We start from the raw sequence: 13494 nt of genomic DNA, 5'->3' as shown, positions 1-13494 counted from the left end.
TGGGCTTTTGGCAATCCCAGACTTGGAAAATGCTGGATAAAGTGGCTTTGGGCACTGCCAGCCCCTGAAAAACCCGGGAACAAGGGGGATTTGGCACACACAGACCCCAAAAATTGTGGGAAAAGAGAGGTTTGGGCACACCCAGATCCCCAAATATCTGGGAAAGGGGGAGAGGTGTGTTGGCCAATGTTAGCCTCCCAAAAACCGAGGAACAGGGGGGTTTGGGCACTGCCAGACCCCAAGAATCCTGAGAACAGCAGGTGTTGAGCAACCCCAGAGCAACCCCAAAAATCTTGGTCAAAGGGCTATTTGGGCACTACCAGACCCCACCCAAATGCAGAGAAGCTCCAAGCCCCCAAAAGTCCTGGAAAAGAGGGGTTTGGTTACAACCGAAAATGCCGGGAAAAGGGGGATTGGGCACCCTCAGCCCCCCATCTCCCTCTTGTTTGGGGCAACTCTGAGCTCCGGGACAACGGTATCTGCTGTTTGAGGTTCCCAGAGCTTTGGGAGCCCTGGCTGGGCATTTTTGGTGGGCCCTGAGCTCCCCCCTCCCCCGCAGCCCACGGACCCCCCGAACCCCCCAGCCCCGGGGCTGCCGCGGGGGCCCCCAACGGCCCTCAGCCAATCCCAAAGCGCCCACGCCGCCCGCGCCCAATCCCAGCGCGCCGCGCTGATGACTCATCAGTCGCCGGGAAGACGCCTCGAAAAAAGGGCCCCAACTGCGCCCTCAGCCAAGCCCAGCGCGCCCCAAACCCCCCAAAACGGCGCCGCCCGGCTGGTTTGGGGCTGTCAGCAGCTGTCCGGCGCTGGGCATGGAGCGTGTGCGGGGAGCTGGGGCCGTGCTGGCGGTCCTGGTGCTGCTGGGAGCCCCCCCGGCTGCGGGCGAGGAGCTGTCGGGTGAGCGGGGGGGCGGGAAAGGGGGGGAAAGAGGGGAGACAAGAGGGGGTGGGAGCCCCAAAAGTGAGTGCGGGGGGGGGGGGGGGGGGGGGTGTTGGAAGGCTCGCACTAACTGGGAGGGGTGTGGGAGCCCCAAAGTGAGGGTGGGGGTTTCTGGGGATTGAGAGAACTCTGGGAAAGGGAGGGGGGGAAAGGGGTGGTGGGAGAGCAGGCAGAGAGGTGCCCTGGGGGTCCCTGGGTGTCCCTTGAGCCCTGGTGGGGGGTTCAGTTCCTAGGGCTCTGGAGGGGGTTGTATCCGCATTGTGGGGGTCCCCAACCCCCCTGTCCATCTCTGGGGGACTGATGAGGGGGTTCCCCTCACTCAAGAGCCGGTGCTGGGGCGTCCGTGGGGTGGAGTGGGTTGGGAAAGGGGGGTCCAGGGTGGCCCCCTGAGCTCCCAGCCTGCTATGGGGGGCTGTGGGATGATGGGGGGGGACGGGGCACCCCCTGACCCGTGTCCTGCACACAAGGGGTGTTCCAGCACATGACAAAGTCCGAGTGTCACTTCGTCAACGGCACCGAGCGGGTGAGGCTCGTGAAGAGGTACATCTACAACCGGCAGCAGTACGCCCACCTCGAGATCGATTTGGGGACCTATGTGGGGGACACCCTGTTTGGGGAGAAGGTTTACAGAGAGTGGAACTACCTCCCGGGAAAGCTGGAGTACCGTCGGTCTGCGGTGGACAGGCTCTGCCGGCACAACTACGACGGGTTCACCCCGTTCATGGTGAACCGCAGAGGTGAGCGTGGGGCAGAGCGGGTCCCCTCGGGACCTGCCCCGGGAATGACCCTGGAGCCCCTCAAACCACCCCGGGAATCACCCCAGACACCTCAGCCCTGCCTGTGCCCCTCCACTTGGCCTTTTGCCCCCTCCCAGTGCCCCCCAGTCCATCCCAGCCCATCCCAGTCTCTCCCAGTGCCCCCCCGCGTCTCCACCCCGCTGGGGCCACCGAGCTCACGCCCCTCAGCCAATCCCAGCGCGTCTCTCTGATGACGCTCCAGTTGCCAGGCAGACCCAAACCAAAGAGTTCCCTCACCACGACTCAGCCTCCCAGTTCCGAGCGCTTCCTTCCCAGTCCAGCCCAGTCACTCCCAGTCCATCCCAGTCACTCCCAGTCCCTCTCTCTCTATTCCCAGACCCTCTCGATCCATTTCTAGACCCTCTCACTCCATTCCCAGTCGTTCTCACTTCACTCCCACAACTCCAAACTCTCTCCCCAGTGCCCCCCCAGTCCAGCCCCTTCTCTCCCAGTCTATTCCCAGTCCCTCCCAGTACCATCCCAGTCCCTCCCACTGCCATCCCAATCCTTACCAATGCCCTCCAAGCCCTCTGCCCTCCCTCCCAGTGCCCCCCAGTTCAGCCCAGTGTCTCCCCCGTCCCTCCCAGTGCCCCCCAGCGTGTCCATCTCACTGGTGCCGTCGAGCTCCCAGCCCGGCCCCGGCCGCCTGCTCTGCTCCGTGATGGATTTCTACCCTGCGCCGGTGCAGGTGAGGTGGTTCCAGGATGGGCAGGAGGTGCTGAAGGATGTGGTGGCCACCGACGTGGTCCCCAACGGGGACTGGAGCTACCAGGTGCTGGTGCTGCTGGAAATCCCCCCCCGGCGCGGGGTCACCTACAGCTGCCAGGTGGAGCACGTCAGCCTGGAGCACCCCCTCAGCCGGCACTGGGGTACGGCCCGGCCCCCCAAGCCCCGGGGGCACACTGGCAGGGGGGCCGGGGGGGAAAGGGGGCAACTGGGGGCGACTGGGAGGGAGTTTGGTGGGTGCTGGGGGTGATGGGAGGTGGGTTGGAGGGTCCTAAAGGGTCTGGGAGAGGCTGGGTGGGATCCCTGCAGGGGCTGGGAAGGGACTGACAGGAGGTTTGAGGGACCCCCGTGTGGGCTGGGGGAGAGCGGGCCGGGCTCTGTGGGGTGCTGGGGGGTGCGTGGGAGGAGGTTTTGGGGGTGCTGACCCCCCTGGCTCCCCCCAGAGATGCCACCGGACACCGTCCGCAGCAAGATCCTGGTGGGGGTCGGGGGCTTCGTCTTGGGCTCGGTCTTCCTGGCGCTGGGGCTCGGCTTCTACCTGCGGGAGAAGGTAAAGGGGGGTCCCCAAAGGGGGGTCGTGTCCCCCCCTTGCTCTCCCACAGCCTCTGTCTCCCCCCTGTCCCCCCACCCCGCTCTCACCCCCTTTTCTCTCCCCACAGAGCTCCTGAGCCGCCGGCGGCTGCAGCCCCTCCCCGTGGCCTCGGGCCCAGCCGGGACCCCCCAGTCCATCCCCACGCTGAGTTTGGGGGGTCGTGTGTCCCCCCCAGCCCTGCTTTTATTCTGACCCCAGCCAGCTGCTCCCAGTCTTCCCAGGAAAGCTTCCCACTTCTCCCCAGTCCCTGTTATTGGGGGGCAGTGAGGGCAGGGGGGAGGGGATCCCTGTCATAGCTTTACTTCTTCTAAAATACCAAGCAGGAATTTTTCTTTCCCCTGCCCCACTGCAAAAGAAAGATGTTCAATGGGGGAGGGGGCTTTGCCTTGGGTGACTCACACCCCCAAAAGAACTGGCCCAGCCCACATTGCAGGTTGGGAGCCCTCAGAAGGCTCTGGGGGAGGTGGAGTTTTTTGCTTTCTCCTGGGCAAAGGGCAAGGCCCTTCACTTTGGCCTTTCCTTTGGAAGGGGATTTTTGGCTACAGGATCATTTTTTGGTTGGTTTTGTGTTCTTTTGTTGTTCTGCCAATACACAGATATTCTTTAATAAAGAGCTGTTAATTTTCCTTTCTCCATACTTCCTCAGGTGGAGTCTCTTAATTTCAGATTTACAATTGCTTAGAGGGAGGAGTTTGGTTTTCCTCATAACTCATCCTCCTTAGCAAAACACTTCAGTCTCATTCAACTGACACAGAGGTGCTGCCCCATGCTCCTGCCCTTGCCGTTGCCCATCCCCACATCCCAGAGCCCCAGCAAGAGCCCTGAGGAATGAGGCAGGCACAGGATCTCCCTTCCCAGGGGCTGGGGGTCAGGCCTTGGCCCTTTGCAAGAACAAAACAAAGCCAGATTTATTCAGCATCACAGACCCTGGGACTTTGCTTGTCCCCACCTGTCAACACTGCCTCCAGTTTTCGGCTCTAACTGGAAGCAGGGGACAATTTCTGAGTGCTGGCCCTCAGTGGGACCCATTAACGCCAGGAGAAACTGTGGACTTGGATCTGACTTGGAATTCTTCAGAGGTTTCTTGAACTTGCTCTCTGTCTGATGTTCAGGGACTCATCCTCAACCCCCGAGGGTCATTCAGTGCCTGGGGCTGTGTCTGTGCTGCTGAGCTGGGCCGGGCTCCTGGCACACAGGGAGCTCCTGGCAAGCGGGCAGCGCTGCAGAGAGACAGCTCTGCCCAGGAGCAGCTCCTCTGCACAGCCCAGCAGGGCTGAGGGCACTGCTGGACATTTCTAAGAGCAATTTTCAAGAAATGCAGCAAGGCAGGGCCATCCTGAAAGGGAAGGATCCTGTACTTCCAGTGTTCTGCTTCGGGTTCCCAGGGACGGGCAATGAGAAAGATCAATTCATGTCTCCATTCAGGAGGAAGCATGGAAAATCCAAAGCTCTTCTTCTTCGAGGGCAATGGCGCAGGGAGTGTCAGAAATCAGCAGCCTGGGCCTCACAGGCAGCAGCAGTGGTGCTTTTCCAGCCTCCTCAGGGTTGCTCTGTTGTTGCCATCAGAGCCTGCCCAGCCAGAGGTGCCCCTGGGCACCAGAGTGCCCTGTGCTGGGAGGGCTCTGCAGGGCAGAGCTGAGCACCCAGGGCTGGGATGGGCTCTGGAGGCACTGCCAGGGCCCAGCCCTGGGCACAGGGAAGCAGCTGCTGGCAGGGACAGCTCCAGGCAGCAGAGCCTGAGCACTCCTCTGCATTGCCCTCTGCTCAGCTGCACAGGGAAAGAGGGAAGAGTTGGGAGGAATTGATTTTGCAAGTGGAGTCTTTCACAAAATCCCACTTTTTTTTCAGGCATCTTTGAAGTGGATCATTCACCAATAGAGAGGTGCAAATAGCACAGGGAACCTGTGTGCTGAGCAGCAGGTCACTTGTGGGCAGAGCAGCTCTCCTGAGTCTGCACTGGGGCACAGGGAGCCCTTTGGGACCTCAGAGCTGTCCAGGGTTCAGGCTGAGAGCAATGGGGAGGGTGAGAATTCCTGCCCGGCCAAGGAAAATGCTCTCCCTGAGCAGCACAGAGCTGAGCTGAACAAAGTTCCCCAAAGAAATCCAAAGAATTTGGCTTAGATTGTAAAGCATCAGAGGATTGACTCAAGGCAGCCCTGCCCTGACTGTGCTGCCTCTCCTGTCCCCTCCCCGCCCAGGGACCAGGCCCGGCCCGGCTGCCCTGAGGCTGCCGCTGCTGCAGCTGAGGGCGGCGGCAGGAGGAGGCCTGGGCTGGAGGCGGCTGCCTCGCCACAGTGCTGGGGAGCCCGGCGCCGGCCCAGCAGCGGCCTCTCCTCCTGCCCCGGCCCTCAGCTGGACTGGGCACCCGGGGGGCTCCTGAAACCCCCCAGGCCAGGGCGGGGCCCAAAGGCTCACAATGTGCCCTCGGTTCCAGGAGGCCCCGCAGGGTCACAATGTGCCCTCGGTTCCAGGAGGCCCCGCAGGGTCACAGTGGCCCCTGGGCACCCGCAGGCCCCACATCACACAGCCCTGGCACTTGCCATGGAAACGCCCCTGCCCACAACCGGCTGCAAGCGGCCCCAGCAGCCCCTTCCAGCACAGCCGCTCAGGGCGGGGCCCTTTCGGCTGCTCTGGGGCACCTTTTGCCCGCCGGCAGCGTGTGGGGATCCCCCCCCGCAGCCCGGACAGCGGCACAGCGGCACCTCCTTGCTGTTGACACCCCCCAGCAGGGGGGAAGCTTTGCTTCGGGCCCTGCCACATCTCGGGCTCCTCCAGGGCTGCCAGGGCTCCTGTGGCACGCAGCTGTCCCCAGCTGGCCACTCCGGGGGCCAGTGCTCTGTGGGCAGTGCTGGGAAAGGGCCCTGGGGGTCCTGGGGGTGCCCACTTGGCCAGGAGTCAGCAGGGCCCTGGCAGCCAGGAGGGACAACCCTGTCCTGGGGGCATCAGGCCCAGCATGGCCGGGCCAGGGAGGGGATTGTCCCGCTCTGCTCTGCCCTGGGGCGGCCTTGTTACAATCTGCTTAAAATGTGCAGAAAGAACTTCACATTCCAATATTCCTGTGAGCAAAATTAAAACTCATACAACTTATCTGTTGATACCAAACCTGATTTTATTAATTGCTAAAGGATGCAAAGAGAAAGAGGAAAAAATAAGAAAAGGTTAGAAAATGCTAAGATTTATTCGAGAAGCAGAGAAAAGATGCCACCAAAAACTACCTTTCCTTCCAGCTGGTCTGTGGGGGTGGGGGAAGAAGCAGATTTTCTGCCTTTTTTTTCTTCTGTCTCTGCTGCTTTTGCTGTTCTCTCTTTAGCTGCAGGGGGTCTTTACAGCTTTAGCTCTCTGGAATGCAGCCAGGATGTGGGTTCACTGCTCAAGCAGGGCTGGATCTCAGGCCCTGCAGAGTCTCATTCAGCCACTCCTTTGGGCCCTCAGAAATACAGTCAGGGTGGAGAAATGAGATTTGACTCCCATCTATGGCACAGAGGTTCTCAGTCCTCTCCAGCAGGGCAGGGTTCCAGTCTCCAGTGGCAGGCAGGCAGCACATGGACCTCTGTATACACGGCTCCCAGTATATCCCAGTTGTGCCAGCATGGTCCCAACTGCCCTCAGAATGCTCCCAGTCACTCCCAAGATGACCCCAGTCACCCTCACTGTGGGCCCAGGTGCCCGAGCTGGGGCCAAGCTGCTCCCACTGTGATTCCAGTGTGATCCCACTGGGACCAGCAAGGTCCCACTTGATCCCAGTTCCTCCCAGTGTGATCCCAGCTGCTCCCAGCTGCCCCTAACAGAGACCCAGTCGCTCCCAGTATGATCCTAGTATGATCTTTGTATGATCCCAGTACAATCACAGTTACCCCAGTACGGGCCAAGCTGCTCCCAGTTGCCTCCAGAACAGATCCAGTCAATCCAAGTATGATCCCAGTCTTCCCCCACCATGGTCCCAGCCATCCAGTTACCCCATTGTACATCCAGTCACTCTCACTTGCTCCCAATTCCCCCCCGCAGAGTCCAAGTCACTCCCAGTGTGGTCCCAGTCACCCCCAGGATGGTTGCAGACTCTCCCAGTAGATCCCAGTTGCCCTCAGCATGCTCACAGTAACACCCAGTTTCTTCCACTTGCCCCAGGATGCTTCCAGTTCCCATCAGTACAATCCCAGTCACTCCCAGTCACTCCCAGTCTATGCCAGTTGCCTCCAGCATGCACTCTGTCACTCCCAGTTACTCCCACTTGCTTCCAGCATGATCCCAGTTGCTCCCAGTTCCCCCCTGCTTAGATCACTCCCAGTATGATCCCAGTCACTGACAGTCACTCCCAGGATGGTCCCAGTATGGTCCTGGTCACTCCAAATAGGATCTCAGTCACTCCCAGTCACTCCCAATAGAATTCCAGTTGCCCCCAAGGTGGTCCCAGTTGCTCCCATGATGGTTCCTTTCCCTCTCAGGGACTCCCAGTCTGAGTCCAGTATGGCCCCAGGCACTTTCAGTCACCGCCTGGAAGATTCCATTTGCCCCCTGCATGGTCCCAGTTGCTCCCAGTATGAGAGCAGTCACCCCCAGTACGATCCCAGGAACTTGCAGACACTTTCAGTATGAATCCAGTTTGATCCCAGTCATCCCCAGTATCGTTTCAGTGCCTCTCCCATACTCCCAGTATTATGGGGATCACATATCCCAGGATGATCCCTGTCAGTCCCAGTGTGATCCCAGTATGAACCCAGCAGGGGCCCAGCTGCTCCCAGGATGATCCCAGTTGCCCCCAGCGTGGTTCCAGTTGCTCCCATTCACCCCTATTATGGTTCCACTCCCTCCCAGACACTCCCAGTATATCCCAGTTGCCCCCAACATGCTCCCAATTGCTCCCAGTATGATCCCTGTTGCCCCAGTTCTGGTCCCGCTGGCTCCAGTCCAGGTCTCGGTGTATCCCGGTGTCCCCCCTGTCCCCCCACCCCGCTCTCACCCCCTTTTTTCTCCCCACAGAGCTCCTGAGCCGCCGGCGGCCGCAGCCCCTCCCCGTGGCCTCGGGCCCAGCCGGGACCCCCCAAACCCTGCCCTGATTTTGGGGGGCTTTGGGAGGGCACCTGCCCTTCAACACGGCACCCAGCACACCCCAAAAGGTGCTGGGACACCCCTAAAATGCCCACAGCTCCCCAAGGACCCCTAAACCCAGGACCCCACCTAACCTAGCCCCTTTTATGGGCTCTGGTGTTACTGGGAGCCCCCCCGGCTTCAGGAGAAGAGCTCTGGGGTGAGTGGAGGGTGGGAAGAGGGGGGTGGGTGGGAAAAGGGGTGTGGAAAGGAGAGAAAAGGGGTGGTGGGACCCCAACACTGAATGGGACAGGAGTGGGACCCCCCAAAAGTGGAGGGGGAGGGAGACTGAGAATTGGGGGATAATGGGAAAGGGGTGGGAGAGGTCAGAAGAGTGGGGAAAAGGGGAGGGTGGGACCCCCAAACTGAGCTTCAGGGGCTGGGGATTGGGGGAATGATGTGTAAGGGGTGGGAGAGGGGGGAAAAGTGGGGGTTGGGACCCTAAAACTGGGAGAGGCTGGGGATTGAGGGGAGCATGGAAAAGTGGGAGGAATAGAGAGAGGGGTGGAAAAGGGGGGTGGTCTGGAGGGATGGATGGTCCCATGGGGGTCTTTGGGCACTGGGGGGTTGGGAAAGGGGGTGGTCCCCCTGAGCTCCCAACTTCCTCTGGGTGCTGGGGGCTGCTGGATCCAATCTCAGCCTTGCATTGTGCCAACAGTTGAAATTTAGAGCAATTCTAGAGGGGGGACTGAACCACCTTTGTCCCCCAGGCTTTAATGATGGCATTTAAGGATGTACCTCGACCACCCCTTTAAGGGGGGGTTCAACACAGGGGGGGTCACGGAAAACAGAGGGTCAGGGCACATTTACCCCACTCTTCAAAGGTCTCTTTGCCTCTTAGTGCCCCAGGGAAGCCCAAACCATGTCAGTCCAGTCTGGGCTCTCGGCTGTTCCCCACACCAACTCTGCCCCAAACACATTCCCAAGGGCAGGGGATTCCATCCCCCTTTTTGGGCACTGCCACTTCCCAGGGACAGGGAAACTCCCTCAGCACAATCTCCCACCACTTATTGCACTGCCCACAAACTGGCAGCACCTTTACAAAGGAATCCCTGCAGCAGCTCACCCAAGAACACTCTTGATCAAGACAAACCCTGACCAGCTCACAAAAGCTCGTAGGCCTCGCTGAGAGGCTCTGGCTACAAAAACACACTTCAAACACAGCAAGAACACCACAAAGCAACCAAAGCACAAACTCTAAACCACACCAGCAATCTACTAAAACACTGGGAAACAAAAGCAAACTCGAGTTGTGTAAAAGCAAGGAATCAGCGTGCAGAACTTTAAATTTCTCACCCCATGAGCCACCTGAAAGGGGAAGGGAAGGCAGGATCAGCCCCTCGGCCCATCCAGCACTTTCAATACAAATCTTCCTTTCATTTCTCCTTAGCCTTCACTTCTTTTATACTATTTTCCAGGTTTAGGTGGACTTTTGACTTACTTTAGTCACAAAGCTAAATTTGGGATAGCGTGACAGGCATCTGTTCTGTCTTGACAGATAAATCACAGAGGTCAAAAAGGTTCCCTATTCCCACCCTGCAGGATGGTTGTGAAGAAAGGCTGTGGGACCTTCACTGGCCCCATCCCTCAGTACATCCTTTCACACCATGTGTCTCTCAGGGTTTTTCTTTGGGGAGACCATCCTGACCTTCATGTTATCCGGGAACTGGAGTCTTCTCTTTCTCATCAGATGTGCCAGTTCTTATTCTTCTTCCAGGTTTGAACTCTATTCCAGCCCCAGGTCTCTGCTAAACAGGAGTGTGGTAGTCTGGGCTAGGCCTTCCTTGGTGACCGGTTTGTTACCAAGGAAGGGTCCAGATGTACCCAGTATTCCCTACGATTTTTACGTAAACCAGACTATAAGAAGAAAGGAGGAGAGGCCTTCACTCTCTTTCCTTCGGGCGGTTTGGAGGTGCAGGTTCCCTGCTGTTGAGTCTGTCCTGTTGGGGAGTGAGGCCTGGTTAGGTCTTGTCGACCTTGGGAGACAGAGGTTGCCGGCGATCGTTCCGGAGCGACTCTTGGTTGTCCCAAGGAGAGTAATGAGATATTTCTTTGCTAACTCTTTTAGTGGATAGATATTGGGCTACTAATTGGGATATATATATATTTTTTATTTCAGTTTCATTCTTTTTCCTTTCCCCCTTCCCTTTCCCTTCTGAAATTGTATATATTGCAATTGTATATAACTGTAACATAAGTGTAAATATATTTATATATATCACTTTAGCTGTCACTCTTTGTTTCGGGTTTTCTTAGTTGTTTTTTTCTCCCTCTTCTCCCTGAGGTTTGGGGGGGTGGGGACTTCTTGTGGAAAGGTTTGGAGACTTGGTAGAGAGCCAGCTTCAAACTATATCAAGGGGTCACCAGGAATGTTGGTCACCAGGTCTGTGCCCAACGGGGATCCCTGTGGATCATCCAACGCGGGTCCTCCGATGGCTGATGGAGTTGGAGCAGTGGCCGAAGCTCTTCCCGCAGTCGGGGCACTCGGGGCTTCCCTTACCAGTGGGTCTGTTGGTGTTTGGTCAAGGCAGAGCTCCGGATGAAGCTCTTCCCACACTCCCCACACTTGTGGGGCCTCTCCCCGGTGTGGATGCGACGGTGCCTGCAGAGGGCGGACCTGCTCTTGAAGCTCTTCCCACATTCCCCACATGTGTAGGGCCGTTCCCCAGTGTGGATGTGCAGGTGGGTGAGGAGAGTGGAGCTGTCCCTGAAGCTCTTCCCACATTCCAAGCACTTGTAGGGCCGTTCTCCAGTGTGGATGTGCTGGTGGTTGTGGAGGCTGGAGCTCCGAGTGAAGCTCTTCCCACATTCCTCACACCTGTACGGCTGTTCTCCGGTGTGGATGCGACGGTGCCTGAGGAGGGTGGTGCTATGGCCAAAGCTCTTCCCACACTCCTCACAAGTGTAGGGCCGTTCCCCAGTGTGGATGTGCTGGTGGCTGAGGAGGTTGGTGCTCTGACTGAAGCTCTTCCCACATTCCAAACACCTGAAGGGCTTTTCCCTGCTGGGAGGCTGCTCAGGGACCACCAGCTCGCAGCTCCGCCTCAAGCTCCGGCCGCCTTCCCGGCACACGCTGGCTCTTTCCTCCTCACAGCCCCCTGGGCTGGCTTTGGAGCCCCTCCTGCGGGGGCATCTCCGGCCCTTTTCCTCCCCGCTGCCTTCCTGCGCCGGGGAGCCCTTCAAAACGGCCTCTCCCACCAGGCTCTGACGGGGGGATTTGTCCTCCGCGCTCTCCGGCCTCACCTCGGGGCCTGGGGCAGGAAGCAACAAGGACACGCAGGGGATTTGCCTCCGGCCCACAGGGAAGCCCAAGGACATCCCCCCAACTCCGGCCCCGGCAGGACGGCCACAAAAGACCCACCCAAAGGGGCACTGACTTCCTCCTCACCTGCCTGGGGGGCCCAAGGCATCTTCCTCTTCCTCACAGCCTCCTCCTCCATCCGCCCAAGCTTTGGGAAGCAGAAATCCTGATGGGGGGGGGGGAAAACAAGGGGTGAGTGCGTTGCCTTGGGGGTTCCTCCTGCCCAAGTCCAGCTCTAGAACACACAGGGCATCTTGTGCTCATAAAAACCTCCAAAACACCAACATTCAGCCCAAAAACCCCTCCCAGAATTCCCCCTCTCTGCTCTCTGGGGTTAGGGGGTCCCCCCTGTCTGGCCTGATGGCACTTCTGCCTGCATTGGGGGTCCCCCTTCTCCGGGCTGACGGGGGTCCCGCGGCTCCGGGGGGTTCCCACTCGCCGGGGTCCCCTTCAGTGTTGCCAGGGGGGTCCCAGGGCTCACTTCTCCCCACTCTGCCTCCCGGGGCCGGCCGGCCCTCCTCTCTCGGCTCCCAGCCTCGCAAACCTCTTGGCGCTCTCGGCTCCCACCCCGCCTCAAGGCCCCCCCTCCTCTCCACACTCCAAGGCCTTCCCCCTCTCCGGGACCCCCGCTTAAGGGGCCCGGCGCTCCCTTTCTGCTCCCCCCCCTCCAGCATTCCGGGGGTCCCCCAGCTCCGGGATCGCCCCTCTCCGCTCTCCCCACTCCGCGGCTACCGGGATTCCCCCCCGGCTCTCACGGGGGGCCCCCAAACCGCTCTCGCCCCCCCCGCCATTGCCGAGCCACCGCCAGCACCTTTGGGCTGCTCTTCTTTGCGCTCCCGCTCGGCTCCTCCCTCGCCTGGGCCGCCGCTTTGGCCGGATTTCCTCCTCCGGGAGCCGCCCCCTGCAGCCCTTCCCCCCCTGGACCAGACCCCTTGGGCTCCCCTTGGGCCCCTCTTGCCCCCCCCTTGCCCCCCCCTTGCCCCAAAGCCATGGCCTCCCGCCGCAGGAGCAGGGCTGCACCTGGGGCACGTCGCCATGGGGCAGCGCTGGGCTCTTGCCCGCTCCCGACCGCACTCGGACCCCGCCGCAGCCGCCACGACCGGGACACCAAGGGGGGGCCCGGCCGCAGACGACCCCCCCTCCCCCCTGCCCAAATTCCCCTCCCGGGGGGCGCTGGGGGCGAGGGGGGGGCGCCGCTGGCCTCCAGCTGGGGACCGCTGGGCGCTGCGGCTCTGCCTGCACACCGACGACTTGCCCCCGCACACGGGGGGGCTCCCGGCACCCCCAGTGCCCACAAAGGCCTCCCCACAGTTGGGCTTTGGGGGCTCTGGGGGGGCTCTGAGCGGCTTGGGGGGTCCTTGGGGGTCTGGGGGGCGGTGTCGGGGGGTCCCGGCCCCTTTTGGGGAGCCCTGGGTGCCGTGTTGGGGTGCAGGTGCCCCCCCAGAGCCCCCCCAGAACGGGGTGACACGGGGGGAACTCCGGGTGGTCCCCATTCCTCATCCATCTTGGAGCAACCACGCTGGGGGCAACTGGCATCATACTGGGAGTGACCAGGACCACACTGGGACTGACTGGGAGCATAATTGGTGTGACTGGGAGCATGCTGAGGTTTACTGGGAGAGACTGGCAGTGACAGGGATCATACTGGGAGAGACTGGAACTCTAGTGGGGTGACTGGGAATAACTGGGACCATGCAGAGGGTAACTCAGATTCTCCTAGGATAGAGTGGTATTGGACTGGGAGTGGCTGGGATCCTACTGGGAGTTACTGGAATCATAGTAGGAGTGAATGGGAGCAACTGGAACCACACTGGGGGCAACTGGGATCATACTGGGAGCAGCCAGGCCCCTGCTGGGCTCATACTGGACCATACTGGGACTGACAGGGATCATCCTGGGAGTGACTGCAATACTCCTGGGAGTATGGGAGAGGCACTGCAGCCATACTGGGGGTAACTGGAATCAAACTGGTTTCGCGCTGGAAGTGTCTGCAAGCGTCTTCCTGGGGTCCTACTGGGTGTGACTGGACTCATAGTGGGATCATCCTGGGAACA

The 13494-nt window shown here is 60.0% G+C and overlaps 2 protein-coding genes across 3 annotated transcripts in view; one reads left to right on the top strand and one right to left on the bottom strand.

The window, feature by feature from the left end:
* The window catches only part of LOC116781450 (class II histocompatibility antigen, B-L beta chain-like), a 144975-nt gene that overhangs the window by 37759 nt on the left and 93722 nt on the right, over positions 1-13494 (bottom strand). The gene's annotated exons all lie outside the window — the stretch shown is intronic.
* On the top strand, positions 171-3233 carry LOC116781456 (class II histocompatibility antigen, B-L beta chain-like). Its single transcript, XM_032677139.1, has 5 exons — positions 171-897; positions 1407-1676; positions 2324-2605; positions 2906-3012; positions 3122-3233. Exons 1-5 carry the CDS (start codon positions 813-815, stop codon positions 3128-3130), a joined length of 753 nt encoding a protein of 250 aa, XP_032533030.1. The 5' UTR covers positions 171-812; the 3' UTR covers positions 3131-3233.

This window comes from Chiroxiphia lanceolata (assembly GCF_009829145.1).
Source record: "Chiroxiphia lanceolata isolate bChiLan1 chromosome W unlocalized genomic scaffold, bChiLan1.pri scaffold_46_arrow_ctg1, whole genome shotgun sequence".
NCBI lineage: Eukaryota > Metazoa > Chordata > Aves > Passeriformes > Pipridae > Chiroxiphia > Chiroxiphia lanceolata.
This window is presented reverse-complemented; position numbering and strand designations above follow the sequence as displayed.

What these genes read in the sequence shown, in the direction of transcription:
- LOC116781456 (XM_032677139.1), top strand. Translation starts at nt 813, where the DNA reads ATGGAGCGTGTGCGGGGAGCTGGGGCCGTGCTGGCGGTCCTGGTGCTG. An exon ending in TGCGGGCGAGGAGCTGTCGG is followed by an intron (nt 898 to 1,406) that starts GTGAGCGGGGGG and finishes CCTGCACACAAG; the next exon opens with GGGTGTTCCAGCACATGACA. An exon ending in CCCCCTCAGCCGGCACTGGG is followed by an intron (nt 2,606 to 2,905) that starts GTACGGCCCGGC and finishes GGCTCCCCCCAG; the next exon opens with AGATGCCACCGGACACCGTC.